The following is a 27,292-nucleotide window of genomic DNA, read 5'->3' on the forward strand; positions in this document are numbered from 1 at the left end:
ATTTATATATGATAATAATAATAATATGTATTAATAACATATATATAATATATTACGTTATTACATTTAATAAAAATATAGTAAAAATAATAATAATATATTATAATAATATATATTATATTAAAGAGAACAAATTTCCACAATCCATTATATTGTACTAGTATGTTTCTGGATTCGATTGTGTTAAGATTTTTACCATCAACGTTTCGAATCACACTACGTGATCCATCATCAGGATGAAGAGCAAGAGAAGCACAAAAATATAGTATATTGCAGATAATGGATGACTCAAGAAAGATATAAAGGGAATAGGCCAAGAAAGACAGCACACACTCCGAGGTTGAAGAAAGAAAATAAATAAAATATAAATATAAATAAAAGAAACATTAAAAAGGGGGGGGGGGGGGGGGGGGGGATGGACCGAAGGACAAGGGGGTCAATAAGGGAACACTCCCGAGGACAGATTAGAAGATAAATAAAGGCGACAAAAGAATAAAGGGAAGAATGATGAGAAAAGACACGAGAAGAAATAAGAATATAGAGGAACCACCAAATATGAAATGACTAAGAGCGTGCCTCAAAAAATTTATTTTTATTTTTTTATTATTTTTATTTTTATTTATTTATTTATTTATTTTTTACTAGGACTCAATATGACGAGAATAAAAAGAAGAGAACAATTAGAATAACATAAGCAAGAGACAAGCAATGGTCGAGGAAGAAATTACGCTCTAGCTAATAACTATGCGACAAAATGTATACAGGAGAGGCCAAACCAATAGGAGTGTGTAAAATTTTTTTATGTGCCAATGTGTGTGTTTAAATATTGAAAGGGTCGAATATATATATATATATATATATATATATATATATATATATATATATATATATATATGTATATATATATATATATATATATATATGTATATATATATATATGTATGTATATATATATATATGTATATATATATATATATGTATATATGTATATATATATATGTATGTATGTATGTATGTATGTATGTATATATAAACAATGCATTATTATATAACTATGAGTGTGTGCGAAAGAGTATGTGAATATATATACATATACGAGAATCAATATAAAGCAAAAAAATAAATAAACCAACTAAAAAATATAAATGAGGAATAAATATGTGTGGGTGTGGAATAAATATTATATTTATAGATAATAATAATAATAATAATAATAACATAATATATTATTATATATTAATAGATTATATATTATATCTTTACATTACGTTATATATATATATATATATATATATATATATATAAAATATAGATTATATATTATTTTATATATAATAGTTATGTTATTATATTATATATTTATAGGTTATATATTATATCTTTACATATTTCATAACTCAAATTAGTTATATCACTTACAAATTTGTTTTTCCTCTAATTTTTGTGTCTTTTCCCTCCAATTTTTATACCGCCGATATTGGATATCGGATCTCATATCGGATATCCGATATCTGATATGAGATCCGATATCCGATCTTATATCGGATATCCGATCTCAAATCGGATATCCGATAAGGCTTGGGCCTTACTTTCCAGGTTTGGTACCTGGATAGGTAAAAAAAAGTCAGAGTGGATTTTGAAGCGCTTTTAGACGTGTTCAAACTCTATTTTTTTCACATTGCCACTTTTTGGCACACCATGATCCTGCACACACACACACACACACACACACACACACACACACACACACACACACACATAAAGTGGCTTTGCCACCTTTGTTTAGAAAATAATAATAATAATAATCACATATTGAACATATCTTTTTATCAAAATATATTTACAGTACTATCACTTCTTCACATACAACTAACAGTATTCTAGTAGACGAGTTTGTAGAGGACACAACAATCCTCCCTACAAATTGCACCATTGAGTATATTTTAAAAAAAATGAAATCATAATGAATTTTTTTTGAAATTTTCAACATTTAATCTTCATGATCTATATATTTGTAGTTGAGAACAACTAATTTTTTGAGAAAACATCTTTTTAGATAGTGAATTAATTACATTCCATAATTGCACTTATTGCATTTAACAATACTTTCTCACTTTCAAATTTATTTTTTATAAATAACATTTTTTACAATTATCAAATTATAGAATAACTTAATAGTTTTGAAAAATACTTAAACCTGATTGGTCTAAGTTTTAAGAATAATATTAGTCTACTATGGCATTTAAGGAGAGAGTTCAGCAAAAAGAAAAGATAGACTATGAGTTCTGGAAAAATTCAAATATATTAAGTCATATATTCTCAATATCTACACTATCAACCAATTCACCATAGATGCATGGAAATTAAAAATTATTTTAAACTAGTTGTGCTTGCAGCGATAAGCCGATAGGTGCTCGATGATAAAATTATTTTTAAAAATATAATCTTATGTGAACAAATTAGATTATTAATAATTTTTAATATAAATAACATAATATTTGCTAAAATATTTTAAATAGATTAATAAATATTATTTATTTAAATTCAATTTATCAAATATGAAAAAATAATCATTAAAAAAAAATTCATCAAAAAATCTATTATGAAAAATTAATAAAAGAAATACAAAAAAAGTTATGAAAAAATAACATATCTAACAAATATTCTATGGACTAAATAAATTATAGAAACTAAAAAATAACTAAACTAATATAAAAAAAAATTAAAAACTAAAACCTAAATCAATTTTAAAAATCAAAAGTTAAATAAATAGAGATTGCAACATGAGCTAATGTGGAGATCAGAAGTAATTTTTTTTAAAAAAATAAGAAAAGAAAAACAATAGTTAAAAGTAGAGATTTAAAATATAATCTTATGTAAACAAATTAGATTATTAATAATCTTTCAATTTAAATATACTAAACAAATTTAAATTGATGAATAAATATTATTTATTTAAATTCAATTTATCAAATATAAAAAAAATGAAGAAGTCAGATTCTTAAACCTTCTAACAAAAAAAAATGAAAAAAAAACCATTTAAACAAAAAAACCATCAAATAATCTATTATGAAAAATTAATAAGTGAAATAAAAAAAATAATATGAAAAAAAAGAATGTCTCTAACAACTTTTCTATTGTCTAAATAAATTATAGAAACTAAAAATAATATTTAAAGAAAAAACTAAACTAATATTTAAAAAAATTAAAAACTAAAATATAAATCAATTTTAAAAATCAAAAGTTAAATAAATAGAGATAACAACATGAGCTAATGTGAAGATCACAAGTATTTTTTAAAAAATAAATAGGAAAAGAAAAATAATAATTAAAAGTGGAGATAACAACTAATAAATGTTTAAAAGGGTTAAAAATGGAGTGAAATAAAAATTGATCGATAAATAATTAACGGAAAGGATTTACAATTTTCCAACCAATTATTTTTATGAATAACATAATTATATCTCCGCTACCACTTCATAGATACACATTGAGAAAATCTTTTCTTTTCACGAATTTTTTTGTGAATATCATAATTAAAATCCAGAATAAAAATTTAAATAATTATTTACAATTTTAAAATATATTATATATATAATAATCAGTATAAATTTTCATTAAAAAGGGATTAAAAACTTTTAAAAACAAATGGGACCCTCACGCCACTCGCATGCATTTCAGAAATTTGCATTGACAGTATTAACTTACGTACAGATATTTCTATTTATTTAAATACATTCTTTACATTTGTTAAATACAACTCCACTTGATAATGGTTTTTTTAAATTTTTTACACTCCATATTCTGCAAATTACACTTGCATGCTGACTTGAAAAGGAACAGCAGTTTACTGTGCGCATACTTAAATGTCTTTGTTTCCATGAATCACTTTATTTATATATTTTGTTTCTTGAAATCTTATCTACATATTTAGATTTCAAATAATGTCTGATTGAAGTTGCAGAGGATATTCAGAATTCAGATAATGTCTGATAGAAATTGTAGAGAGAATATACAGAATTTAGACAATGTGTGATTGAAGTTGCAGAGAGTAACTGTGGGTGGGGGAAGAAGTGAAGATGGTTAATTCAGATTTAGGCCATGTTGAACAGGGCAATACTGATGCTGTCGAAATGTCTTCCAATTCAGTGGGATTTTTCAAGCTTTTTGCATTTGCAGATAAGTTTGACTGGATGTTCATGGTTGTTGGATCTATGTCAGCCATTATTGCTGGTTTACCTCTTCCTCTTTTGACATACTTGTTCGGAGATGTATTTGATGTTCTTGGCAGCCAGGGAATCCCCAACCACGTACTTTTACATACAATCACAGTGGTATGTTATTCATCCAAATAGGATTCTTGTTCCTTTTACATACAATCAATGTGGTATGTGATTCATTCAAATAGGATTCTTGTTACTATTGTTTTCTGTTTTGTTTTGATTGAATTTAGGTCTGTATTAGGATTTAACTTAAGTTATATATATGTTAATTCTGTTAATAAATCTGTTTGGTGAATTCTGTTGATTCATAAATTTTTTAGCTATGCTAATCCTCTTGCCTCTTGCCTTTAGCTAATCCTTTTGCTGTTTCTTTAAAAAAAATTGAAAACATAAAACCTTACCGTAATAAGGGATGCTAATCCTCTCACAATATTGCTTAGATTGGGCATTTGAATGCCATCAATGTTGTCTTGATTCCAAAGACTGATATTCAAATTTCTACATACACTCTAAGAAAAATCTTTCGGATCTGTGAGTAAAGGTTAAGGGATCTTCGGTAGAATGTTTACCACAGTTGGCTAACCTCTGAAGAAAGTGATGCTCAGTAGATAATCAGGAAAGTTAATAACTGGTTCCAGAAAGTCTAACTCCAGACTTTATAATTTAAGCATTCTTATTAAGAGATAATTCAGAGGAAAAGATTAATAAGAACTTACTCTATGTGGGAAGAACATGAATCGAATGATGAAGTTTCTTTTTCAAAATTTTCCACATGAGAACGAACATTCTTGTTCTGTTGCTGAAGCCCGTCAGCACTGTAAACATTTTTCTCATCCTGTATTCATCTCATATAAAGACATGAACCTGTCAGTTGCAATTTATATTCTGATCTACTCTGGAAACTACAGCATTCTCCATATATACAGAAAACTTTAACTATGGAGGACGGCCATCTTCCTATTATATTCAAGTACTCTGTCACTTCGCTTCTCTTTGCAGATAAGTGAAAATGTAGAACAGGATTAAGCAAAGAATATACCAAATAAAATATTTGGGATTGTCACCTCATCTTGCAGAGAACTGTTGTTAATTACAGATTTTTCTGTCAGAAACCTTGAATTCATAGCGCTACATCTGATGGTCTCGTGTCACAGATGATCACAATGTTCCAATGCAATTCCATGCCTGTCGATATATCGAACCCACATGACATCGTTTAGAGGCATTCTCCCAAACAATTCAGAGGCATTGTCTACAATTGCACATTTGGAATGAATGTCAAACATAGCATTTCCAACTATAGTATTTGACAAAAAAGTCCCGAAATCCCATGACCGCTGCATTCCATGAGACGACATTTATTTTACTACACTTTGCAGAGGATTTCTGTACACAGTTCGTGCGCCCGTTCATGCTCTGACATTTTGCAGAGGATTTCTATCAAATAGTGCATATGCCTTGTTCATGCTTCCACCTTTTGCAGAGGCTTTCTGTCACACACTTCGTGTGCTGTGTTCATGCTTTGACATTTTCATATATTTCTACCAGAGCATTTCCAGCCATAATGCTTGACATAAATCTGCCTTCATCATGCCTTGATGGATGTTGGCAAAGGTTGTAACAGGGGAAAGTAGGTAGTCGACAAGGCAAATAAGAGAATCAAAGTTAACTTGCAGTTTTTGTTTCCAGCTGTTTGTATTGAATGTTTCACACCAATGGATTGGTAATTTTGTAAACTACATACAATTTTGAAATCAAGCAATGGCGATGCAACAGTGCATCATTAAATAGAATGGGGTATATTATATGCTTCACAAAACAAGGATCCAATTTAAAAGAAACTACAATCATCCTTTGCTACCATTCTCGTGAAAGACTCTTAATGATGAAACAATCCAAACACTACAACTTATTATTCCCCTCTTCTGTAAATGTTTTTACCCCAATTCACACAAACATTCTAGTAATTACTGAGTGAAAATAGTATTGAACATAAGTTTTCCTTTTACTTCAATGCTTACGTGCACATATTTGATTCGCACTTGAAATCAATTATCTTCGTATCTGTGAAAGTAGAAACTCTCTTTCAGTTAATCCCTCGATGTTCTCGAGTGAAATATCCTCATTCTTTTTCTGCAAAGAAATTAAAACCATCCCTTTAAATCCCAGGAAACTTGAACCATACTTCAAAGCACGCACGTTCAATTATCCACATTTGTGAAGACAAAACGAACACTGGCACTAATTGCAGAATCAAATTTAAACCCTAAGACCACATTTTCCTGTGGTGTGGCTTAAAACAAATCATGTGCCTGTTCTAGATTCCACATTTTGCAAGTGTGTTCACCATCGCTGCCCTTACCCTATCCAAAAGTTTCCACTAAAAACAGGCAGAAGAGAAATGAAGCAAAGGTTATGAAATTTGGCATAATGGCCACCGCATGAATATGCTGTGAAAGTTTCTTAAACCTTTTCACAAATTTATTTCAGCGCTTGTCATGAGATCATTGCAGACCATGAGACCACGTCTTTCTAAAGGATTTGATTCAATAGCTCAAGTATCACATCTATGCTTCCCATTTTTGAACATGAATTTACAAAGTAAGTGGGCGTTTGACTATACTATCTTACACATAATAAAACATGCTCCCAGGCCTGTTTCAAAACCCTTCACTTATGATAGACAGAGAGGGATAAGGCAGTGCCATTAGGAGCAGCTCTGTGTCCAAAAATTCGGTGGAGACAGCGTATACTGCCCTTACAAGCATCTCGTTGTCTATCTTCACTGCACAGTAAAAGTTTTCAGGCAAACTTTTCAACTGCTGAATGTATTCGGCACCGGAATTGGTTTCCCGACTTGGATGTGATGGTTTCACGGCTTAGGATCCCCTAGTAGATAGCCTTACCAGGTAAATAGATATAAGTTTGGTGGTGCTAATCATTTCTTCTTAATGACTAACCCAGATCAACTCAGCTATACGTTATCCTAATAGTCGCAGCAGTGGATAAACATGCAATAGTAGATAGTTAGTTGGCTTTAGTTATAATTGTGACAGACTGACATTATATAATTGCTGCTCCGGAATGTAATGAGTTGTTATTACTGTTTGCATAGCTCTTTCTCTAATCACGTTGTGTGATAGCTCAATACATGCATACATATTTTCGGTATCAGTATTTCCTCTAATACAGAGTTAACGATAATTTACACAATTGCCCCACATGAATGTTGGAATTTAGAAATTAAATCTTATTGTCTGAAGCCTCCGTCAGATTTTATTCCTAAGCAGCTCATTTACTTCCCAAGAGCTTGAGCAGCTGAACTTTGTCAGCAGGTCAATATTAATTGATGCCCAGAAATCTTATTCTCTTTTCACCGTACCTTAGCAATTAAGTTTTTGAAGGAGCTCTTTCAATTACTTAGCGGTGAAGTTTCCTGACTTATAAATAAGGGAGAATGATTCCAGCTTCAGAAGCAGAAGAAGATAGCAAAAAGAAAGAAGAAAACAGAGCAGCCTTCCTCTGTTTCTCTTCGTGTATCCACAGCAGCAGCTGTAGCTTAATGTTTTTTCTGTGTCTGTAGAGCAGTGATTGCTCCAAACTATTGTAAAGCTCATAGAAGTTTGGTTGAACTTAGTATGCAGCCATTGAGTGCTGGAGATTTTGGTTTTTGTAACAGCAGTAGTTATTTGCTATAGAAGTTTGTTTTCAGATTACTAGTTGTAATCCATTTTGAATATACACGCAAGCAAGAAATTGCACATCTCCTCTTATGATTTGATTGTCTCCATTGGAATCTTTATTCCGCTGTGCATTTTTTTGTTGGAAAAGACAGAGCAGCAATCTTTGTTCTTGTTCTGTGATTTTGGGTTTATTTTCATAGTTCACGCAGTGGGTTAACACAACTGGTTCATGGTGTTAACATTTACTCGGCATTAACTGTTTCATTTGCCGACTAACTCGGTTTTCTCTTTTGCTAAGTAAACTCGGTTTCTTCTATTGCCAAGTAGCTCAGCTATGCTTTTAGAAAGTTAACCCCTTATCCTTTCATATATTACTCTTCACATGGTATCAGAGCTATTAAGACCTTCATCCTAGTGAGTTTAGGCATTTGTGTTCGTTGGGTGTTTGAAGTTATTGTATAGAGACATGGTTGGAGATGAGAGAAAGGTTTGGCAGCAAGCACCATCCTTTAATGGACAGAACTATCATGTTTGGGCAAGAAAGATGAAGACCATCATGAGAGCAAATGATTTGTGGGATCTTCTGATAAATGGTTTCACAGTTACCACAGACCCTACTCAGTTTGCTGCCCTCACAAACAATCAGAAGAATCATTGAGAGAGACATGAAGGAAAGATGCTAAGGCAATGAGCATGATTGAAGCAACCTTGACAGAGGCCTTATTTCCAAGAATAGCAGCAGCTAGTTAGTCCAAAAAAGCTTGGGATATTCTCGAAACCACATTCAAAGGGATTGATCAAGTCTGTGTTGTGAAGTTGCAGATACTTCGAAGAGAGTTTGAGTCTCTTCTTATGAAAGAGAATGAATTGTTTCAAAGTTCAGCACTAGAGTCTCCACTTTGATAAACCAGTTGAAAGCTAATGGAGAAGAGATTGAAGAACAAATAGTTGCGGAGAAGATCTTGAGAAGTTTACCTCAAAAGTTTGATTTGCTTGTGATTTCTATTGAAGAGTCAAAAGACTTGTCCAAGTTGATTGTTATTGAGTTGATGAGATCTTTCCGTACTCATGAGCACTGTATTAATAGATTGGAAAATTCATCTCAAGAGCTCGCTTTTAGAGCTCAAGCCAATGCAAGAGGTAGGGGGAGAGGAAGAAACAACTCTAGATGGGGTTCTAGAGGAAGAGGATGTGGTAGCTCTGGACAAACAATTGTTGGACGAGAAAGCTTAGCAAGTAGTTGTCAGAATAGCCCCCAAGGAGGAAGAAGAAATAGCAGCTCTAATAAGAGCAACGTTGGATGCTATTATTGCCACAAGTTTGGGCATTATGCAAATGAATGCTGGAAGAAACAAAGTGACCAGCCACAACAACATATTAATGTTGCTGATGAAAACGTTCTAGAAAGAAAAAACAATACAACCTTCATTATGTGCAATATTGGTGAAGAAGGCAGCCCTGAAGTTTGATACTTGGACAGCGGCTGTAGTAACCACATGAGTGGTAATGAAAGTATGTTTTATTTCATTGATAAGAATTATAAGTCTGAAATTAAAATGGGGAACAATGGAACTGCTCCTGTGGTGGGCAAAGGATTAGTTATGATCTGCACCAAGCAAGGTGAAAAGAAAGAAATTCAGAATGTTTATTTTGCCCCCGATATTAAGCACAATCTAATGGGTGTTGGACAACTAATTTAGAATGGATACAAAGTGCTATTAGAAAATGACCAGTGTGTCATTCGTGAGAAGGATGAGAGAAAAAAAGTTGTTGCAGTAGTCCAAATGACAAAGAACCGAATGTTTCCATTAAAGATTGAGACATCTTTCAGCTCTCAATCTATTGTTGTGTACTGTCCCTGAGCAGTTCTAATGAATTCTATAACGTTCTGATACTAAAATTTAGCCAATGCTGTTAAATATTGGAAGTGGTAATTATAACAAATGTTTGAGAGTCTCTTGCTTCCACCAAAGAATTTATTATACTGTTCACACATGATTTCAAAGTGTTCAGCCTGTCTAAGGAATAACCAATGACATTACATCAAACAGTTGCTAACAATCCTCTAACTATTCTTCCAGCATGGTAAAATGACCTTCAAATACTATTTGTGTTACTGCATATGACTGATGTAGTATTTTATATATTGCAAACCAATAAAGATGACAGTCAATGTCACAGGGAGGTTTTAAATCCAAATTCAGAGATTATCATGTTGAATACTAATTTCCAAGTCAAATAACATTTCAAACACCATTTCACCACAATCAAACTCCTAATGGACTGATATCACTTTCAAATAGTAGCAAACGATGGAAATGGACAATCAGATTTTACTCGTCCCTGGAGCTGTCCAATGAACGCTGACAGAAGATGAATCAGGGGCTCTGTTGTATACACTTGCTTTCTCTTCCCTCCTATTTGGCTCAATTTTGAAAAAACGCCCAACTTAGCTATTTCCCATTGCGAGTTATAACCTGGGCTCACACACTCCACCCGTCGCAACACATAATGTGCACAGTCGCCTTAACAATCTCCTTGTCGTTGTGTGAAATATCCTGCTGGGTTTTCATGTGGAAAGAAATGACTAAAAAAAAATGACTCACGATACCCTATCGACCAATCAAGCAACTTGCCCAATCGAACTTCTTCTCAACAAATAATGTCAAAGGCGTCTTAGGCCACTGTCCAAATAACAACCTGGTCCATTATGTTGGGATGCCATCCCCACACTGTATATATTCTAGATGTGAACTGCTATGAGAACCGTTACCAGCTTAATATGCCAAGTTTCCTGCCTTACGTAGAAAAAGGAGGTTGTTGTTCTATTCATCCGACCCTGTATCAATTTGGCCCTCACTCTTTAGACTCCAACTTCACCCTTATAGATCTCACTTATCAGTGTAGAAAAAAAATGAACTCGACTCAGGACATAGTTCAATCCAACAAGTAAGAATACCATTGTACTCAGTCCCAGCCGTACGTAGACTTCTGGATGCCGACTTCAATCAAAAAAAACTATACTGCAAAGAAATTTCTTGTGTATAACCATTCACTCTAGAAATAATAATAATAACTAAACTTACTCGATTTTCCATACCATTGCCGACTATTACCCACACCAATGCAAATTGAAAATAGGAGAGATTGGGGCTACGTCCAACTCCTTTTGTGTTCCCAAACTCGAGGGGTTTCATCCTCAAATCTCAGACTAGTCACACTAAAGCAACTAGAACTCAGAATAATGTAGTTCATAAATTCTCTTGTGTGTTAATCCCAATGCAAACACAAGCATATATAGCCTCGGAATGAGGTTAAGTACAAAGTACAAGGAATGTGGGATTAAATGACATTTTTGTCCTATAGTCACTTAAGCTATCATAAAGTAAATAACTTTAAAAACATTAAACTGACTTAGCTCTGCTTCATTTAATAAAGTTTTGGAATAAATTAAATTAAATTTCTCATTGTGACTGGAAAACATCTTGCGTGAAATTGATATTAATCTATCCGGATGTGGAGATAGATTAATTCAGTCACCCAGAACTAAAATCGAGAAGGGGGCATGACATGTTGCACCTCCCAAGCAAGTGTGTACAGAAGTACAAAAGCAATCAGCTTTTAAAAGCAAGATTGAAAACCCTTCTAAGCTATGGCATCTAAGGTATGGACATCTTGGCTATGTTGGTTTGAATTTTTTATCAAAGAAAATAATGGTGGATGGTTTGCCAAGTGTTGGAGAGTCCAGTAGCAAGTGCCAGACTTACATTTTGGGTAAACAACATAGCCTACTCTTTAATTCTGTTAATTCCACAAGGGCTAGAGCACCATTAGAGTTGGTGCATATTGATTTGGTACGCCCTATGCAAGTTACTTCCATAGGAGGGAGTACTTATTTTATGACCTTTATTGATGATTTCAGCTGTAGAACATGGGTGTATTTTTTGAAAAATAAATCTTAAGCTTTTGATAAGTTTTTAGAGTTTAAAGCCCAAGCTGAAAAAGAAAGTGAGCATTGCGTTAAAGTCATAAGGCCAGACAGAGGAGGAGAGTATACTTCCAATATTTTTGTGAAATTCTATGGCAAAATGGCATAAGGAAGGAGCTAACAGTCAGTTATAATCCACAACAAAATGGAGTGGCTGAAAGAAAGAATAGACCTATCATTGAGATAGCAAGAAGTATGTTGAAAGCAAAAGGTCTTCCAACAGAATATTGGGGAGAGGTTGTAGCAACAACAATCTACTTGATTAACAGAAGTCCTACAAAAGTAGTCTGTGATAAGATACCTCTTGAGGCATGGGCAAGGCATAGATGGACAATTGAACACCGGAGAGTGTTTGGGTGTGTAGCATATGCACACGTACCACAGGAGCAACGAAAAAAGTTTGATGATAAAGGTGAGAAGTGTATTTTCACGGGTTATAGTTTAGAATCTAAAGCATATAGATTGTATAACCCTCTTACCAAGAAGATCGTCATTTCAAGAGATGTTGAGGTTTTAGAGAATGAGTCATGGGATGGCTTGGTGGATACATCATCTAGCACTTCAAGTAAAGTGCCTATCATTAATGAAGATTATGAGTTGGATGATCAACAAGATGAAGCAGCAATAGAAACTGATGCTATCGGAGAGCTCCAGATTGCTCTTGATAGAAATAGGCAGAAAGGGAAGCAAGCAGAGACAGCTAGACAATCGGCTCCGAATAGTTCCAGACAGCTCTGGAAACAACCTGCATAACATAGTAGCAGTAATCTTTGGGTTTGTTTTGTGATTTGGGGTTTATTTTCATCATTCATGCGGTGGGTTAACATGACTGGTTTGTGGTGTTAACATTTACTTGACATTAACAGTTTCACTGTGTTCTCTTGCTGAGTAACTCAGTTTCCTCCTTTTTCGAGTAAACTTGGTTCATTCTATTGTTGAGTAGCTCGGCTATGCTTTTAGAAAGTTAACCCCTTATCCTTTCATATATTATTCTTCACAATGAACATGTAGATTGTCCTCTATTACTTTTAGAATATTTGTTCTAAAATAGGAGTATTTTGCTATATATTTCTTATTCACTAGATCTCAACCAAGGATATGATAGATAGATAATTATAACATCCATGAGGCTAATTACAGCCTATGGGACAGCCAGTCAACCTCAATAAAGCAGTCTTTTTTCTATGCAGGTTAAGTTCTCCTCGCTGAATAAATTATGTTAAGGGTTGTCAGTAAATATATTTATTAACTTGTCCCTATTTTCCTTGTAAGCAAATCATTCAACAATAAAATGGTGTTTAGTTTCCACATTGCTAGAATTGCAAAACTAACAAACCCGCTCTTCCCATGCTTCTTTTGGTCTTTTCCAACGCCTAGTTTCAAAATGCAGCTGATGTGAGTTAGTCCTAAGTTGTGCAATAAGAATTTTTGTTTTCCATGCAATGTTGGCCCCTATGTACTTTTTGGAGTTGGTTACATGTGGGATTAAACTCGCTGATATAGTATTTTTTCTTTCTGTAAAACTTAATCCTTACCCCAATTCCTCTTGTAAAACTTATCCAAAACAAAAGCCTTTATTTCTTTGCTATTTGTGGAACGTGTGTTGGAGTGGATATTCCACTTACCCAACTACTTGATGTTTTGTTGCATCCACAACTTCTTCTTTTTGTACAACACATCATGAAAGATAACCTTATGCCATCTGTTGTCTTCCATCTACTCAACTCTTTTAAGGAAACTTAAGAGATGCACCATAGTCATTGCTTCAAGAGGGGCAGCCCCCATTTTGCTTAACATGATATCATATGGAACCGTGCCTTTAATTTTGAACTTACTTGTGATCACACACTTTTGAATTCCTTCTAATTGCTTCCATTGGGAGATGGACACATCGCTGGCCCAAACTTCACATCCATAAAGAATAGTCGATAACACTAAAAGGCCAAAAAGGGTTTGAGCTGTGTTCCAATCCCACAACTCTACCTCTTTACATATATTTTGAAGAGCATAAAGGGCCTTCCAGCCTCCTAAAGTTCTTTTCTTTCTACAACCTTCCCAACTTAGGTTCTTGTTAAAGTCAATATTGAGATATTTGTAATTTGTAACTTCTTCAAGAATGTTGCCTTCAAAGTGAAACTTATGTCGATTCTGATTTTGCAAGCAGAGAACACCATGATTTCAGTTTTGGTAATTTGAACCTGCATTCCCACCATACTACACAAATGTTCAAGTGTATGTAAGTGTTCTTGCAAACTACAGGTAGATTGTGCAATCAAAATAAGATCATCCGCATAAAGGAGCAACCTTATTACAAATTCATCCAATTGAATACCCTCAAAATTTTGCATGTTTAACCATTCTTCAAGTTTGTCAATATAGAAACCAAACAAGGTAGGCAACAAGGGACAACCTTGTTTGACCCCAATACCACTTCTAAAACACTTAGAAATGCCAAATTTTGACTTTGACCTTTTCATACATCCAATGGACAACAGCTCTAAGGTGTATAGGAATCCCAAGTTATTCCATTCTATGCCATAGCTTGTCTCTAAGGACCATGTCAAAAGCCTTTTTGAAATCAACGAAGCAGCAAAATACTTCAACCTTATTCTCCCATCCTTTTTCAATCATTTGTCTCAAAAGAATGCAATGATCAATTGTTCGATGCTTAGGTCTAAAACCAATTTGCCCTTTTGCCCATTTATGCCTCTCTTCTACCCACTTGCTCATTCTATTTCCAATCATGTTGCCAAAAAAAATTGTAAACAAAGGGTTGATCATTATCGTCCTATAATTGGAGGGGTCATTGATATCACTATTTTTTAAAAGAGGTATTTCTAAGCTAGTTGTCCAATCCCTAGGGAACCCCTATTGGCTGATCTCATTGACGAGTTTTGTAATATGTGGTGCAAGCATTTTTAAACCACACTTGAGATATTCAACTTGAAGCTCATTCAAATATTTTTCTGTACCACCGCCCAAATTTCTAATACCCATCTCAACCTTCTATATATTGAAAAGATTTGTTATACTATTGACCAAGGGTGGTGGGTCCACCTCATAATCTTGCTCATAAAGTTGTCTAGCATAATCAAAACACTGAGAAGCTGTGATATTATTTTCAGTTTGCTTCTTTCATGATTAAAGTTCCTTCCAAAATAGCTTGGGGTTATCTTTGCCTAGGAAAATTAGCTCTTCACATTATCAGCTTTTTAACTCTTCAAAGTTTGTTTGTAAGCTTTTATGCTGATGTTATCTTTATTAGACTTTCTTAAACTTTTCCTAGCCAATTTACACTCTTCATGGAACCAAGCATTGACTAGAAAACAGTTTGTTTCAGCCTTTCTTCTCTTTGCACGTTTGCATTTTGATAGGCCCCACAAATCAAATTTGTTAATTCATTACTATGGTGTCATGCAGCTACCTTATATTCTCCTTACAAAGCTTTTCAAGTGCAACCCTAAAACTATTGCCATTTTTCCAAGTCAAAAGAATTTTGCCCTCTGTGGGAGGTTGCTGAGGGCATTGAATTTTTGTTGCGCACTGCTCCCTGTCTTTCCACACAAAATTAGCATATATAGGTTTGTGATCAGACTTCAAAACCCATGTGTTCCTCAATCATAACTTCCTCAAATCTTTTTATAAAAATTATGCAAACAAATTGCATAGTCAACCATGCTTGCCCCAATGTAGGTGTTGCATGTGAAAATACCTGAATTCAGGCACTTAGCAAAACCATTGCAAATTATTAGATCAAAAGTACCACATAGAGTAAACAATTCTTGCCCAAAATGATTGTAGCCTTTAGTATCTTCAAAGACTCTTCCCTACTGATGTTTTGTATCTTTTGTGATCCAAATAGGATTACAGTTCTCTTTATAGCTGAATATATTGGCTTGCTCACTTGTTGTCCTAGCACTAAAATACCCAACAAGGAGAGTACGACCTTGCTACAAGAACATAACAACATCCTTCTTGAGAGCTACCAAAGGGTCTTTGTAGTCTAAACCACATTTTTTATATGTTTTAGAGATTTGACACGCAAAGTAACATGCTGTGATCCTAATGAAATTATTGTTTTCCAAGATCCTACCAATATAAATTGATTATTGATGTCTTCATTTTCTAATTGTATACGATGTCCTATTTTTTTCTTACTAGAACCACACTACCACCATGTCCTTTATCATTGCTTCTTTTTCCACACTGCCAAATTCAAATAACCCTCAAACAATGGAGTCTTACATCCTTCGGGATCATGTGTCTCTATGTTACATCCCAAATTTTGACCCAATTTAAAATATTCATATAGTCATTGAGGTTTCACATGAAGTCAGTTGACAGTTGAAATTTGTTATAATTATGTAAAATGGTAAGATGGTTAATCGTTATAATTTCGTATAAAGATGACATGCTAGTTAACCATTATGATGATATTTTAAAGTTATTGCGGATAGTTGGTTATTTATCATGAATTCATGGGAATTGAAAAGGCAGTTAGCTGTTACAATCATTTATGAATAATAACTTGTTATGGTAATATGATTTAACTATGGAGAATTTCCTTGTACGAAGTATGTCAAAGGGGTGGAAGCATTGTCAGAAAAGAATTGGGCACAGTGGCATCACCAACACTGGGCAAATGGGTATGAATCTTAAATCACTATGGTTGAGGACCCAGTAACTTGCATAATAGGATACAATCATTGGACATGCATGAGCTGTTGGATAATCTTTAAAACATTTTAACATTTTAACTTAATCAAAATACATACCTTTAATGGTTTATGATTGATATCCTCATCACTTTAATATAATACATATATATGTACGTGCACATAGATATAAAAATAAGGTGACACCATAGTATTGATTTATACAAGCTTATATCTATTAAAATATATATATCTAAATATGCGTACACTTGGAGAAGATATGGAGATAAATAATCTTCCAAGTGATACACGTATTTAGATATGCATACCTTCGTAGGTACAAACTTGGATAAATATTAAATATGATGCCATCATAATAATATATATATATATATATGTGCATATATATATATATATATATATATATATATATATATATGTTATCCTTTTGAATAAGTAACCTTCAAGTTCTCTTCCATATTTATTTACTTCCTTATAAGAGGCGAGAATGTACACTTGCCATTTTTATCTGTGATTCAAGAAGATGATTCTTCTTCTTTTTATAACTACTCAAGAGTCACAGCTTCTTGGAAGCTTTTATTATTTTCGAATGCCTCCTTTTATATACAGGTGGGGAGAACCAATAACTTGTGTTCTGCATTTTATACCTCTCTCTTATGTTTTCTTTTGTTGCGAATGATTGAGGACAAATTGTAGTTACTGTTTACTCTGAGCTCTGCACTTTGGATTACTCACATCAAGAGGAGTCGACTGCATAGAGTCAAGCCAAACTCACGTCTCCCTGATCAGGTTATGTGGTCAACCATTCCAAGTCGTATTTTGTTATATAAATATTTGTAATCGAATTTACAGCAATAAGATATGTGTCAATGAATTCCATGAATCATTGTTGAATTGTAAAATCGAATAGACATTCAATGAGTCCATTCTTTCCATGTTAAATCGAGATCAATAGTATATGGTATGCACAGACGTCTCTGTTATAGTCGGATTCCAAAACCAAACTATTTCCTTGAAGTCTTTAAAGAGGAGTTATCAAGTCATAAAAACTATATTATGACAGTTTCGAAAATATATTATTCTTTACACCAGCTAAGGTGTAGCAAGAGAGTTGGATTAGTCTAAGATTTGACACCTAGGTCTCACTTGGCCAGATGGCCAAGAAAGAGGGTGAAGAGGTGAAAGAAAGTTCTGCAAGAACAAGTAAAACATAATCAAAATTGATTCAACAAATTTATTACTTTTAAAGAATCATTTAATAGTTCATGCATAACCAGTTCATTCTCTATTGTCAAGACGAGGGTGTGATTAAGTACCAGGATGCTCAGTAGCTGACAAGGTGTTCCATGTCTATTCTGGGTAGGGAGGACCTTTCAAGTTAGAGAAAATGTAAGAATAAGTTTAAGGTCCATGGTTGGAAGGTTAAGCCCCTGACAATGTTCCCCTCTCCACAAGATGTCAGGACGTGCATCAGACAAAGACAAGTTAAGCATTCAAACATTTATTGGTAACAGGTAATTTACTTTTATGATGTTTATTCAAGTAAGAAGATAAGATGGATTTGAATTATATCATCGTTTCAGTTAATTTCCTTTATTGAAAGCAACTTTTCTCGTCAATATAATTGGTAACCAGTTAAATTGGTTGATCTTCCAACTAAACATGAAATATAACTATATGTAAGAGATAGGTTTATTTGATGGATTGTTATCTCTGTCTTCATTTATTTGAATAATGATTATGAGCATATTTTCCTAACTGAATGTTATTGCCCTAATTGATACATTGGTATGTGATGCCCTAAATGATCCAATGATAATTGATGCCCTAATTGATACAGTGGTATTTGATGCCCTAGATGATATATTGGTATTCGTCATTACAATAAAGTAGTATAGCTATTTGTTCCTTAAGAGGTATTTTATGGACTAACCTAGGGTTTTGTAGAAGCATTCCAAGATGGTTTTCGGTTTTGAATTCTAAGCTATGTAGACTTTAAATTCCTTGGTAAATTCATTGATGGTATCTTCAATTGTTAGTTATGAGATTTCCGTTTAAGTGATTGTAACCGTTAATCTCATTCACATGAACATAACTGATATAATTGTCTTCCTATGAATATGAAGTAATAACTGTATTTCTTTGATATGTTAGTTGTTAGTTAAGACCTAGGAAAAGAGGTTCTTACACTCTAGAAGGCAAATAATGTCTCTACCTTCCACAATAGGCCCTAACCTAGGCCCACATCTTAAAGAATAACCACTAGTTCCAACAAACTAAAGGAATGGGGAAATAACAAATTCTATTCTGTTCTTTTTGTTACTATTATTTTCTGTTTTGTATTGACTGAATTTAGGTCTGTATTAGGATATTGTTATTCCTTTCTTGTTTTAGCTTGGTTGGGTTTTGTCTAGATTTAATTGGTGTGGTGATCACTTAATGTTTACTCAAATTGGTGTGGTGATCACTTAATGTTTACTCAAATTTCGAAAAAAAATTGTCTGCTTTATACCAGTTTATAGGGGTTTGTATCTTAACATCATAATAGGCCTTTGTTGTGGATGAAAGCATCCATTTTCTCTTTTCTATGAGCACAAAATTATAGGCGTGGCATTTAACAGATTCTTATATGTTCTACAGGTCATGCTAAAGTCTATTTTTGTTGCTGGTGTCACCAGTATTGCACTTTTCATAGGTAAGACAAAACATTATTAAGATTTAGTTTTCCTTATGGTTGTTGTTGGCCCATGTTCGTTATATAGCTGAGGCATGATCTTTTTTGAACTGTAATTTTCTGTCTGATATGATTTCAGATGTAGCATGTTGGAGGGTAACAGCAGAGAGACAGACAGCTAGGATGCGGCATATATATCTAAGTTCCCTATTACACCAAGACATATCTTTCTTTGACACACAAATTTCAAGCGGGGAGATGATAGAAACCATATCGGCTGACATTCTAAATATTCGTGAAGTCATTGGAACAAAAGTAGGTGGCTGAGGGGCTAATTACGTATCTGTTTAATTTTGGAAAATAATAGGAGTTATTGGATTCTTAAAGGTCAAATAGTTACAGATATTGTATTTATAACAGAATGCTACAAATTAGTTAGGTTGTCAAGCTTTGATCCTTTGCCCATCATTAATGCAGGGTTTTGTTATGACTTTGTTTATCCCTTTCTATTTATGGACATTGACATAGATATATAATGCAGGCTGGTAAAATGATCCAACTATGTGCAACATTTCTTAGTGGATTTGTGATAGCTTTTATAAGGGGATGGAGGCTTACCGTGGTGGTAGTGGCAGCAGTGCCTTTAATAGTTGCAGCAGCTGCCACAGGGCCAATATTGTGCTTAAGAATTTCAAAGAAATTGAATGCCTCCAACACAGAAGTGGGAAATATTTTTGGCCAAGCTATCAGCGCTATCAGAACGGTATGTATAAATAATTAACTTTTATGCCCAAATGTACAAAACCTAAATCCCCCAACATCGTTATTTATTGGACATGTTTTCTGCAGTTTACCTTTGCATACCCTTTAAACATTTTATATATATATATATATATATATAGTTCATTACAGGCCCATTCCCCCCCACCTGCAACATACACATAAGACTATTGTTAATTGTCATAAGAGTGGGATTTTGTTATGCTAAAGGAATTGTTTGTCCTTGTTACATTGCTGGTATACTATAAATGTGCTGTATTTCTAGAAAAAGCTTGTAGTGAGAATTCCAATGTAACATGTAGTTCCAAGACTTAATACAGAAGAACTCAATTTATCTTGTCAATGACTTTTAGCTAATGGTGGTTATTTTCTGGGAGATGACATGATCAGTCACGTGACATGATTATCTTTAAGCATGTAAAGCAGATTCTAACCAGAAGTGATGTGGTATTCTTCTAATTTTCTTAAAAAAATTGACAATGAACCAGATGTATTGAAATATATGTTTTTTGTTTTGCACTAGAGTCTTGATTCAGAAGGATGGGGAATGAAGTTATGAACAATACTGTTAGACCAGATGAGCCACTAAAGGTGGAACTAGAATATTGTTCTGCTGACCAGAAAGTCTTTCTAGATCAAAATTATACATTTCTTCACAAAAAAAAAGATCATATATCTGTACTATAATGAATTACAATTCCACTCCTTTACTTAGCCATTGCACTTCAACTCTAAATGTCTATTCTTTTTTAGTTCACTGTAGATGCATTCTTAGCAGGACCTCAGGTTTGCATCATTTAGTTAGCCATTAATCTTTACCCATGAACCTCTTTTTTTCTCTTTCCTTCCACTTCAGATGCTCTTTTAACAGGAACCTTCCCATTTCAGGTTGCATCCTTTGGTGGTGAAAAGAAAGCTGTAGAATCCTCTAAAACAGCTATGACAAAGTTATACAAAGTTTCTCTTCAACTTGGTATGGCATCTGGATTTGGTCATGGTTTGATGTTAGGTGTTACATTTAGTGTTTATGCCTTCACTTTATGGTATGGGGCACGGATCGTAATTCATGATGACTATTCTGGTGGCAAAGTTATTACAGTTCTATTTGCAATTCTTGCAGGAGGCGGGTAAGCTACTAATTAATGTTTTGTTTATATTATTCAAATTGTTGATGTTATTGTTTAAATATTTCAAGAACATGTGCTTCCATGAATATAACATTCTACTCAACCAGCAGTGTTTGTGTTTTGCATTCTTTACTTGATTTGCAGGGCATTAGGTCAAGCTTTTCCATGTTTTAATGCATTTGCAGCTGCTAAAACTGAAGCAGCCAGGGTATTCAAGGTTATTGAATGTGTGCCTGAAACGAACAGAAGCAAGGAAAAGAGTGTAGTTCCTGAGCATGTAACAGGAAATATTGAATTTCAAAATGTATCATTCTGGTATCCTTCGAGACCAGATGTGAAGATTCTGGAGAGCTTTTCCTTAGTAATTCAGCCTAACGAGACTGTAGCCCTTGTTGGGGAGAGTGGGAGTGGTAAATCTACATTGGTCAGCTTACTTGAGAGATTCTATGACCCTCAGATAGGAAATATTTTCTTGGACAATGTAGAGATCAAAAACATTCAGATACAATGGCTGCGCCAACAGATCGGACTGGTAAGCCAAGAGCCTGTTCTTTTTGGAGCTTCCATAAAGGACAACATAGGATTTGGGGACCGCACAGCAACATTGCAAGAAATTCAGGAAGCAGCAAAGCTCGCAAATGTTAAAGAGTTTATAGAAAGCTTGCCAGAGGTAATTATCAGAACCTTACAGTGTGATAAAACTTCTATATCAACATTTTGTAGAGAAAATATGACTTGCAATGAAAATTTATATCAATCTTCACTAGAAATCTGTAGGGACAAGTGACTAGAAAATTACACACAATTTAACCATAATATTTATCTAAATGATTAAATTTATGCCTCTTTTTTTTCAGGGATATGATACAATGGTGGGGGATCGAGGTGCCCAGCTTTCAGGAGGTCAGAAGCAGAGAATTGTAATAGCAAGAGCTATCCTAAAGAATCCACGAATTTTACTGCTGGATGAAGCAACAAGCGCATTAGACTCTGGTTCAGAAAGAGCTGTCCAGGAAGCCCTGCAGCAAGTGATGGTGGAGAGGACTACTGTTGTGATTGCTCACAGACTAAGCACCGTAAGAAATGCACAATCTATTTGTGTTCTTAAGAAAGGAAAGTTGATAGAACAAGGTACTTCCTATTCAACTTCTCTTGTCTAGAAGTAGATTGAATTGTGTTTTTGAAAAGGCATAAACAGTGTTATGTGTCTGCAGGCACCCATTCAGAGCTGATACAGAGGAGAGATGGTGCATATACCCGTATGGTCAAGCAACAAGAATTACAAGAAGAAGAGGAAATAGATTTATCTGATAGTGATAGAGAGTATATTGTTATGGATTTTCATGACACTGATATTTTTGGCAAAGACGAAAGTTTTATAGGAAGTAGTTCAAGGCATTCATCTTTTAGAAGTCAAATTAGAATTAGCAGATGTGAAAGTTTTATAGAAAGGAATTCAAGACATTCATCTTTCAAAAGACTAGGTAGTGTCCGTCTTACTGAAGAAGATTATTTTAAGAGTTTAGAAGTTTCCATGAACTTACAAACCAGCATGCAAAGATCAATATTCACACTAGCTCCTCTCAACAGACAAGAACTTCCTGTGCTATTGTTTGGGTCCTTGGCTGCAGGTGCAAATGGCACCATCTTACCACTGTTTGGTCTTCTTCTAGCAAATGTGATCACCAGCTTCTATGAGCAAAAGTCTAAACTTAAGAAAGACAGTATTTTTTGGTCAGGCATGTTCTTGCTTTTAGCATTTGCAGCTTTTATTGTAAATCCAGTACAGATATCCTGCTTCACGCACAGTGGCAGCAAGCTTGTTCACCGTCTTCACGTAAAGACTCTTCAACATGTTATGCAACAGGAGATGGCATGGTTTGATAAGCATGAAACTTCCAGGTGAGAGCTTATGTTAGGGCTGGCAAGTGCTGTTTACAGAATGGGCTATAACACCAGAAGTAAAATGTTCCCAATTTTTCTACTCCTTTCTATTGGGTTGGTAATGCGACTAGGAAGAAGAGCTTAAGATGCAATGACCAAATGAATAGAACAGTGGGTGACCTAAAACTACCGCACTTTATGGGAAAAGGGGTAGAAAGACTGCTTTGAAACTGAATATTAATTGAGGTTCCTCCAAAACTGATTGGTGGCAGCAATAAAACCTTCAATGAGATGGAAAGCTGTACCTTTTAAAAGTGCAAATCAGATGGTAAATTGGTTGGAAACAAATAAACTTCTCACCCTTATGCTACTGTAAATGTCCTTGTTATTGGTATCCCTGAGTTTTGTGCGTCAATGCAAGCCTGATTTTTCACTGATCCTTTGTGGCCTTATGATTAGACATATTCTGCATGGAAACCCCTCATCTTCACCTCTAAAGTTCTAAACAGTTAACAGGGCACTTTTAAGTTATGTCATTGGTTTCAAATTGACAAGGGCACTGGCATTGCCATTGGCAGCTTAATGCTCTGTTCCTTCTTCATGACTGCACATTGTCATTGGCGTCTTACTTTCAGGTTTCTTGGTGAGTCTGTTGTCATACTGTCATATCTTTGCTCATCCTTCCTTTGTGAAACCCTTGTCATCATTGTTTTATCTGTCTTGTTCTGCATCTGGAAGTCCCTCTCTACTGTTTCTGACAGTATATCTTTTGTTTCTTATGTATGTGACTGTTTTAAGTCTTTTATCCCTTGTCATCATTATAATCTTTATCTTCAAACTGATATTCCTCCTTATGTAAACCCACTTTTTTTACTTGAGCTGAAGCTTGCATGAGTAATGACGGGCATGATGAGGGTTCTTTAGCAAAGACAAACCAAACTCCATACCAAAAACTCAAGTCAACTCAACTGCAGTTAGTTATCAGTCATACATGGAGGTAATAACAAAAGTTTGACTTTGTTTCCCTCCAATCCTTAGTTTGAATACTTAGATCCTATTTGGAGGGCTTTAAGTTGCTGTAATTACTTTTTTACATTAGGGAGGGTTTTTGACACACTTCACATGTTGAACTTCAATTCTTTTTTCACCTATGGCTCTTTCAAAAACCTTCAAAAACCTCCATATGTAACCCAGGAACCCTGATAAAGCTATTTTTGGGCCTTGAAGCTGAAAAATAGATAACTATACCAATATATCACAGAAAAAATGATTCTTCTATTTTAACATTAACATACAAGTTTACACTACTGTTCATTTAGACTTAAGATAGAGAAACCTTGCAAAACACCTTCTTATGAACACAAATGCAATACTAATAGGCAATGGAACTGAAAAGCTGTTATTTCACACTTCAATTACCCTTGCATTTTTTCATTGTTTCATTAAATCTCTTGCCATTGTAAATGAGAGCTCCCGTATCCTTTTGTCTTTAGTTGTTAACGCCCATTCCTTACACACTTATTAATATATGGCATCTTCTTGATTCTTGTTCATAGACATTGCATATCACTGACCAATTTTGTTTGTTTATTTTTATTGTGACAGTAGCATAATAAGTTCAAGAATTTCAGCACACTGTGCATCAATCAAAAGCCTGGTTAAAGATGGACTGTCTCTTATAATACAAAATGCAGCTACCATAACTTCGGGACTTTTGATTGCATTTTTATCCAGCTGGCACATGGCTTTTGTGTTGATTGCTCTGCTTGTTCTGATAGTGCTCCAATCATGGGGACAACTCAAGATGGTGAAGAAATTCAGTGTCAAATCTCAGGTACTTTTGAACATAGCTGTTGATCGTTCTTTTCTTTATGCAAGGGTCCATAAGAGATCAATCCAGTTCACTGTTCAACTATAAAAAATAATACCGATATTAATAGGTTTCTTCTTGATCTTAACTAATGCAGATGGCAGAGAGTAAACCTGTGCATGTGGCAATAGATGCACTAAGCAACATTCGCACCATAGCTTCATTCTGTGCTGAGGATCATGTTCTTCAAATTCATGCTCAACAATGCAAAGAACCAATGAGTTATGCAACTCAACTAGCCATCGTTGATGGCATTGGTTTTGGCGTTATGAATTTTGTCCTCTTTGCTACCTATGGTTTCAGCTTCTGGGTGGGAGCTCAACTGGTTATCCACAGATTGACAAGCCATGCCCAAATATTCAGAGTATTATAACTTTTTCAACTCAAAACATGTTACAAAGATTTGAAGGGTTTATTAGTATTCCTAGAAAACAATTAGCATGCGTGATAGAACCAAACTTCCTGTTGTTGCTATTATTAAATAAAGGTTACCACAACCAGGGTAAAAACTTAATATTCCCCCAAAAAAATTGGTTGAAGAAAAGATTTTTAAAAATTCCTCAAACAGTCTTTGTGCACCTAGTAACTATCAAAAGGCTGAAACTTCGAATTGTTTACATGCAACAGGTTTTCTTTGCTTTCACTTTGAGTGCAATTAGCATATCAGAGGCGGTTCAAATGTTGCCCGACATCTCGAGAGTAAAAGTGGCAGTGGATTCCTTGTTCTCCATAATAGAAAGAAAGTCCCAGATAGACCCGGAAGATCTCACAGGCAAAACCTTGCATGAAACGAAAGGAGAGATAACATTCAAGCATGTGTGTTTCAAATATCCAACCAGACCTTGTGTCCAGATTCTTAAAGATTTTAATTTGCACCTGGAGCCTGGAAAGGTCAGCTTAATTGATTCACAAATCCTGTCTTATATTTTTTATAGTTCTGAATTTGGATTGATTTGAGATATTAAGATTATGACTTAGTATTCGATGTTCATATATATTCAGTACATTCTTCTATCTTGATTTTAAGACTGCTGACATGCCCACCCTGTAAAAAACAGAGCATAGCCCTGGTAGGAGAAAGTGGAAGCGGCAAGTCCACAGTTTTATCCCTGCTAGAACGCTTCTACGATCCCGACGGGGGACTTATCCTGCTAGACAAAATTGACATCAAAAGCCTGCAACTGAGATGGCTTCGTCAGCAGATGGCCTTAGTGGGACAGGAGCCCATTCTCTTCGATGAATCCATTCGCGAGAACATTGCCTACGGACAACAAGGAGAAGAATGTGCCATCTCTGAGCAAGAAATCATAACCGCTGCCAAAATCTCCAATGCCCACAATTTCATATCCAGTCTGCCGGATGGCTACAATTCACGGGTTGGAGAACGAGGTACCCAGCTTTCCGGCGGGCAGAAGCAGAGAATATCAATAGCAAGAGCCATGGTGAGAAACCCACAGATTCTTTTGCTGGACGAAGCCACAAGCGCTCTGGACATTGAGTCAGAACACCTGGTGCAGGAAGCACTTAACAGGGCTATTGGCGGGAGATCCACCATTATGGTGGCTCATCGCCTCTCCACCATTCGAGGTGCAGACTCAATAGCTGTTATCAAAGGCGGCAGGGTTGTTGAACAGGGCAGCCATGGTCATCTGCTTGACATACCCAATGGCATTTATGCTGCTCTTGTCAAATCATCCTTATCTTGATTGTGTAGTATGTAATATCATATGAGGAAATTTTTGTTGGGATGTTACTGTATTTTAAATTGTTTTTATTAGTATTTGGAGGGAGCTATATTTTTTGGGAATAAAAAATGAATAGAGGATTGATATTTAAAACCATTTGTTTACTGTAACCGATAATTATCTTCTTTTTGGGGTTAAAAACATAAACACAGAAAGACAATATATTTAATATGAAAAACTGAATTGAACTGCTATATAAAATTCTCTCATTTTTGTTTAAGTTTGAAACATGTATTCCTTAATTAATTTAAGACTTCTTTGTATATGAAGTCAAAGGAAATGATGCATAAAATTCATTTAAGGTTCAGTATAAGAAGGTTGGTTGTACTTATTGACGAATGCCTATTTCCTTACAAGACCAAGCAGACAAAGTGTGCAATAGAATTCCATTTCACCCTACAATTATGGCAAATTCATTTGGTTAAATGGTAAAATGCTCTCCATGTTCATATTGGCTAAGTGATAGTGTTGCTTGGTACCATACCTCACAACTAAAGCTCATTTCCTTTATCCGGCTAAAGGTACTATTCAGTATAGACCATGGATTTGTAACATGTGCTTAATCACCTCCCATGGATCCTTGTCCCTGTGACGTTCATTGACAGCTCGAACTTTTGGTGTAACAACAACAGTGATTCCAAC

General features: G+C 34.5%; 1 protein-coding gene and 1 long non-coding RNA gene across 2 annotated transcripts in view; one reads left to right on the forward strand and one right to left on the reverse strand.

Moving 5' to 3' along the window:
* Positions 1-11,016, reverse strand: part of LOC149549222 (uncharacterized) — a 42,402-nt gene extending 31,386 nt beyond the window's left edge. Inside the window, exon 1 of the long non-coding RNA XR_016354065.1 lies at positions 10,993-11,016. This is a non-coding gene — a long non-coding RNA (uncharacterized LOC149549222). The remainder of the gene's footprint in view (positions 1-10,992) is intronic.
* LOC149549223 (ABC transporter B family member 3-like) lies at positions 4,080-26,723 on the forward strand. Its single transcript, XM_089794875.1, has 12 exons — positions 4,080-4,334; positions 19,211-19,265; positions 19,384-19,559; positions 19,786-20,007; positions 20,913-21,151; positions 21,296-21,821; positions 22,009-22,282; positions 22,366-23,053; positions 24,641-24,869; positions 25,003-25,269; positions 25,533-25,796; positions 25,964-26,723. Exons 1-12 carry the CDS (start codon positions 4,080-4,082, stop codon positions 26,609-26,611), a joined length of 3,843 nt encoding a protein of 1,280 aa, XP_089651001.1. The 3' UTR covers positions 26,612-26,723.
* The last annotated feature ends 569 nt before the right edge of the window (positions 26,724-27,292 follow it).

Source organism: Cupressus sempervirens, chromosome 7 (assembly GCF_028749045.1).
Source record: "Cupressus sempervirens isolate cs-2001-9-10 chromosome 7, ASM2874904v1, whole genome shotgun sequence".
Taxonomy (NCBI): domain Eukaryota; kingdom Viridiplantae; phylum Streptophyta; class Pinopsida; order Cupressales; family Cupressaceae; genus Cupressus; species Cupressus sempervirens.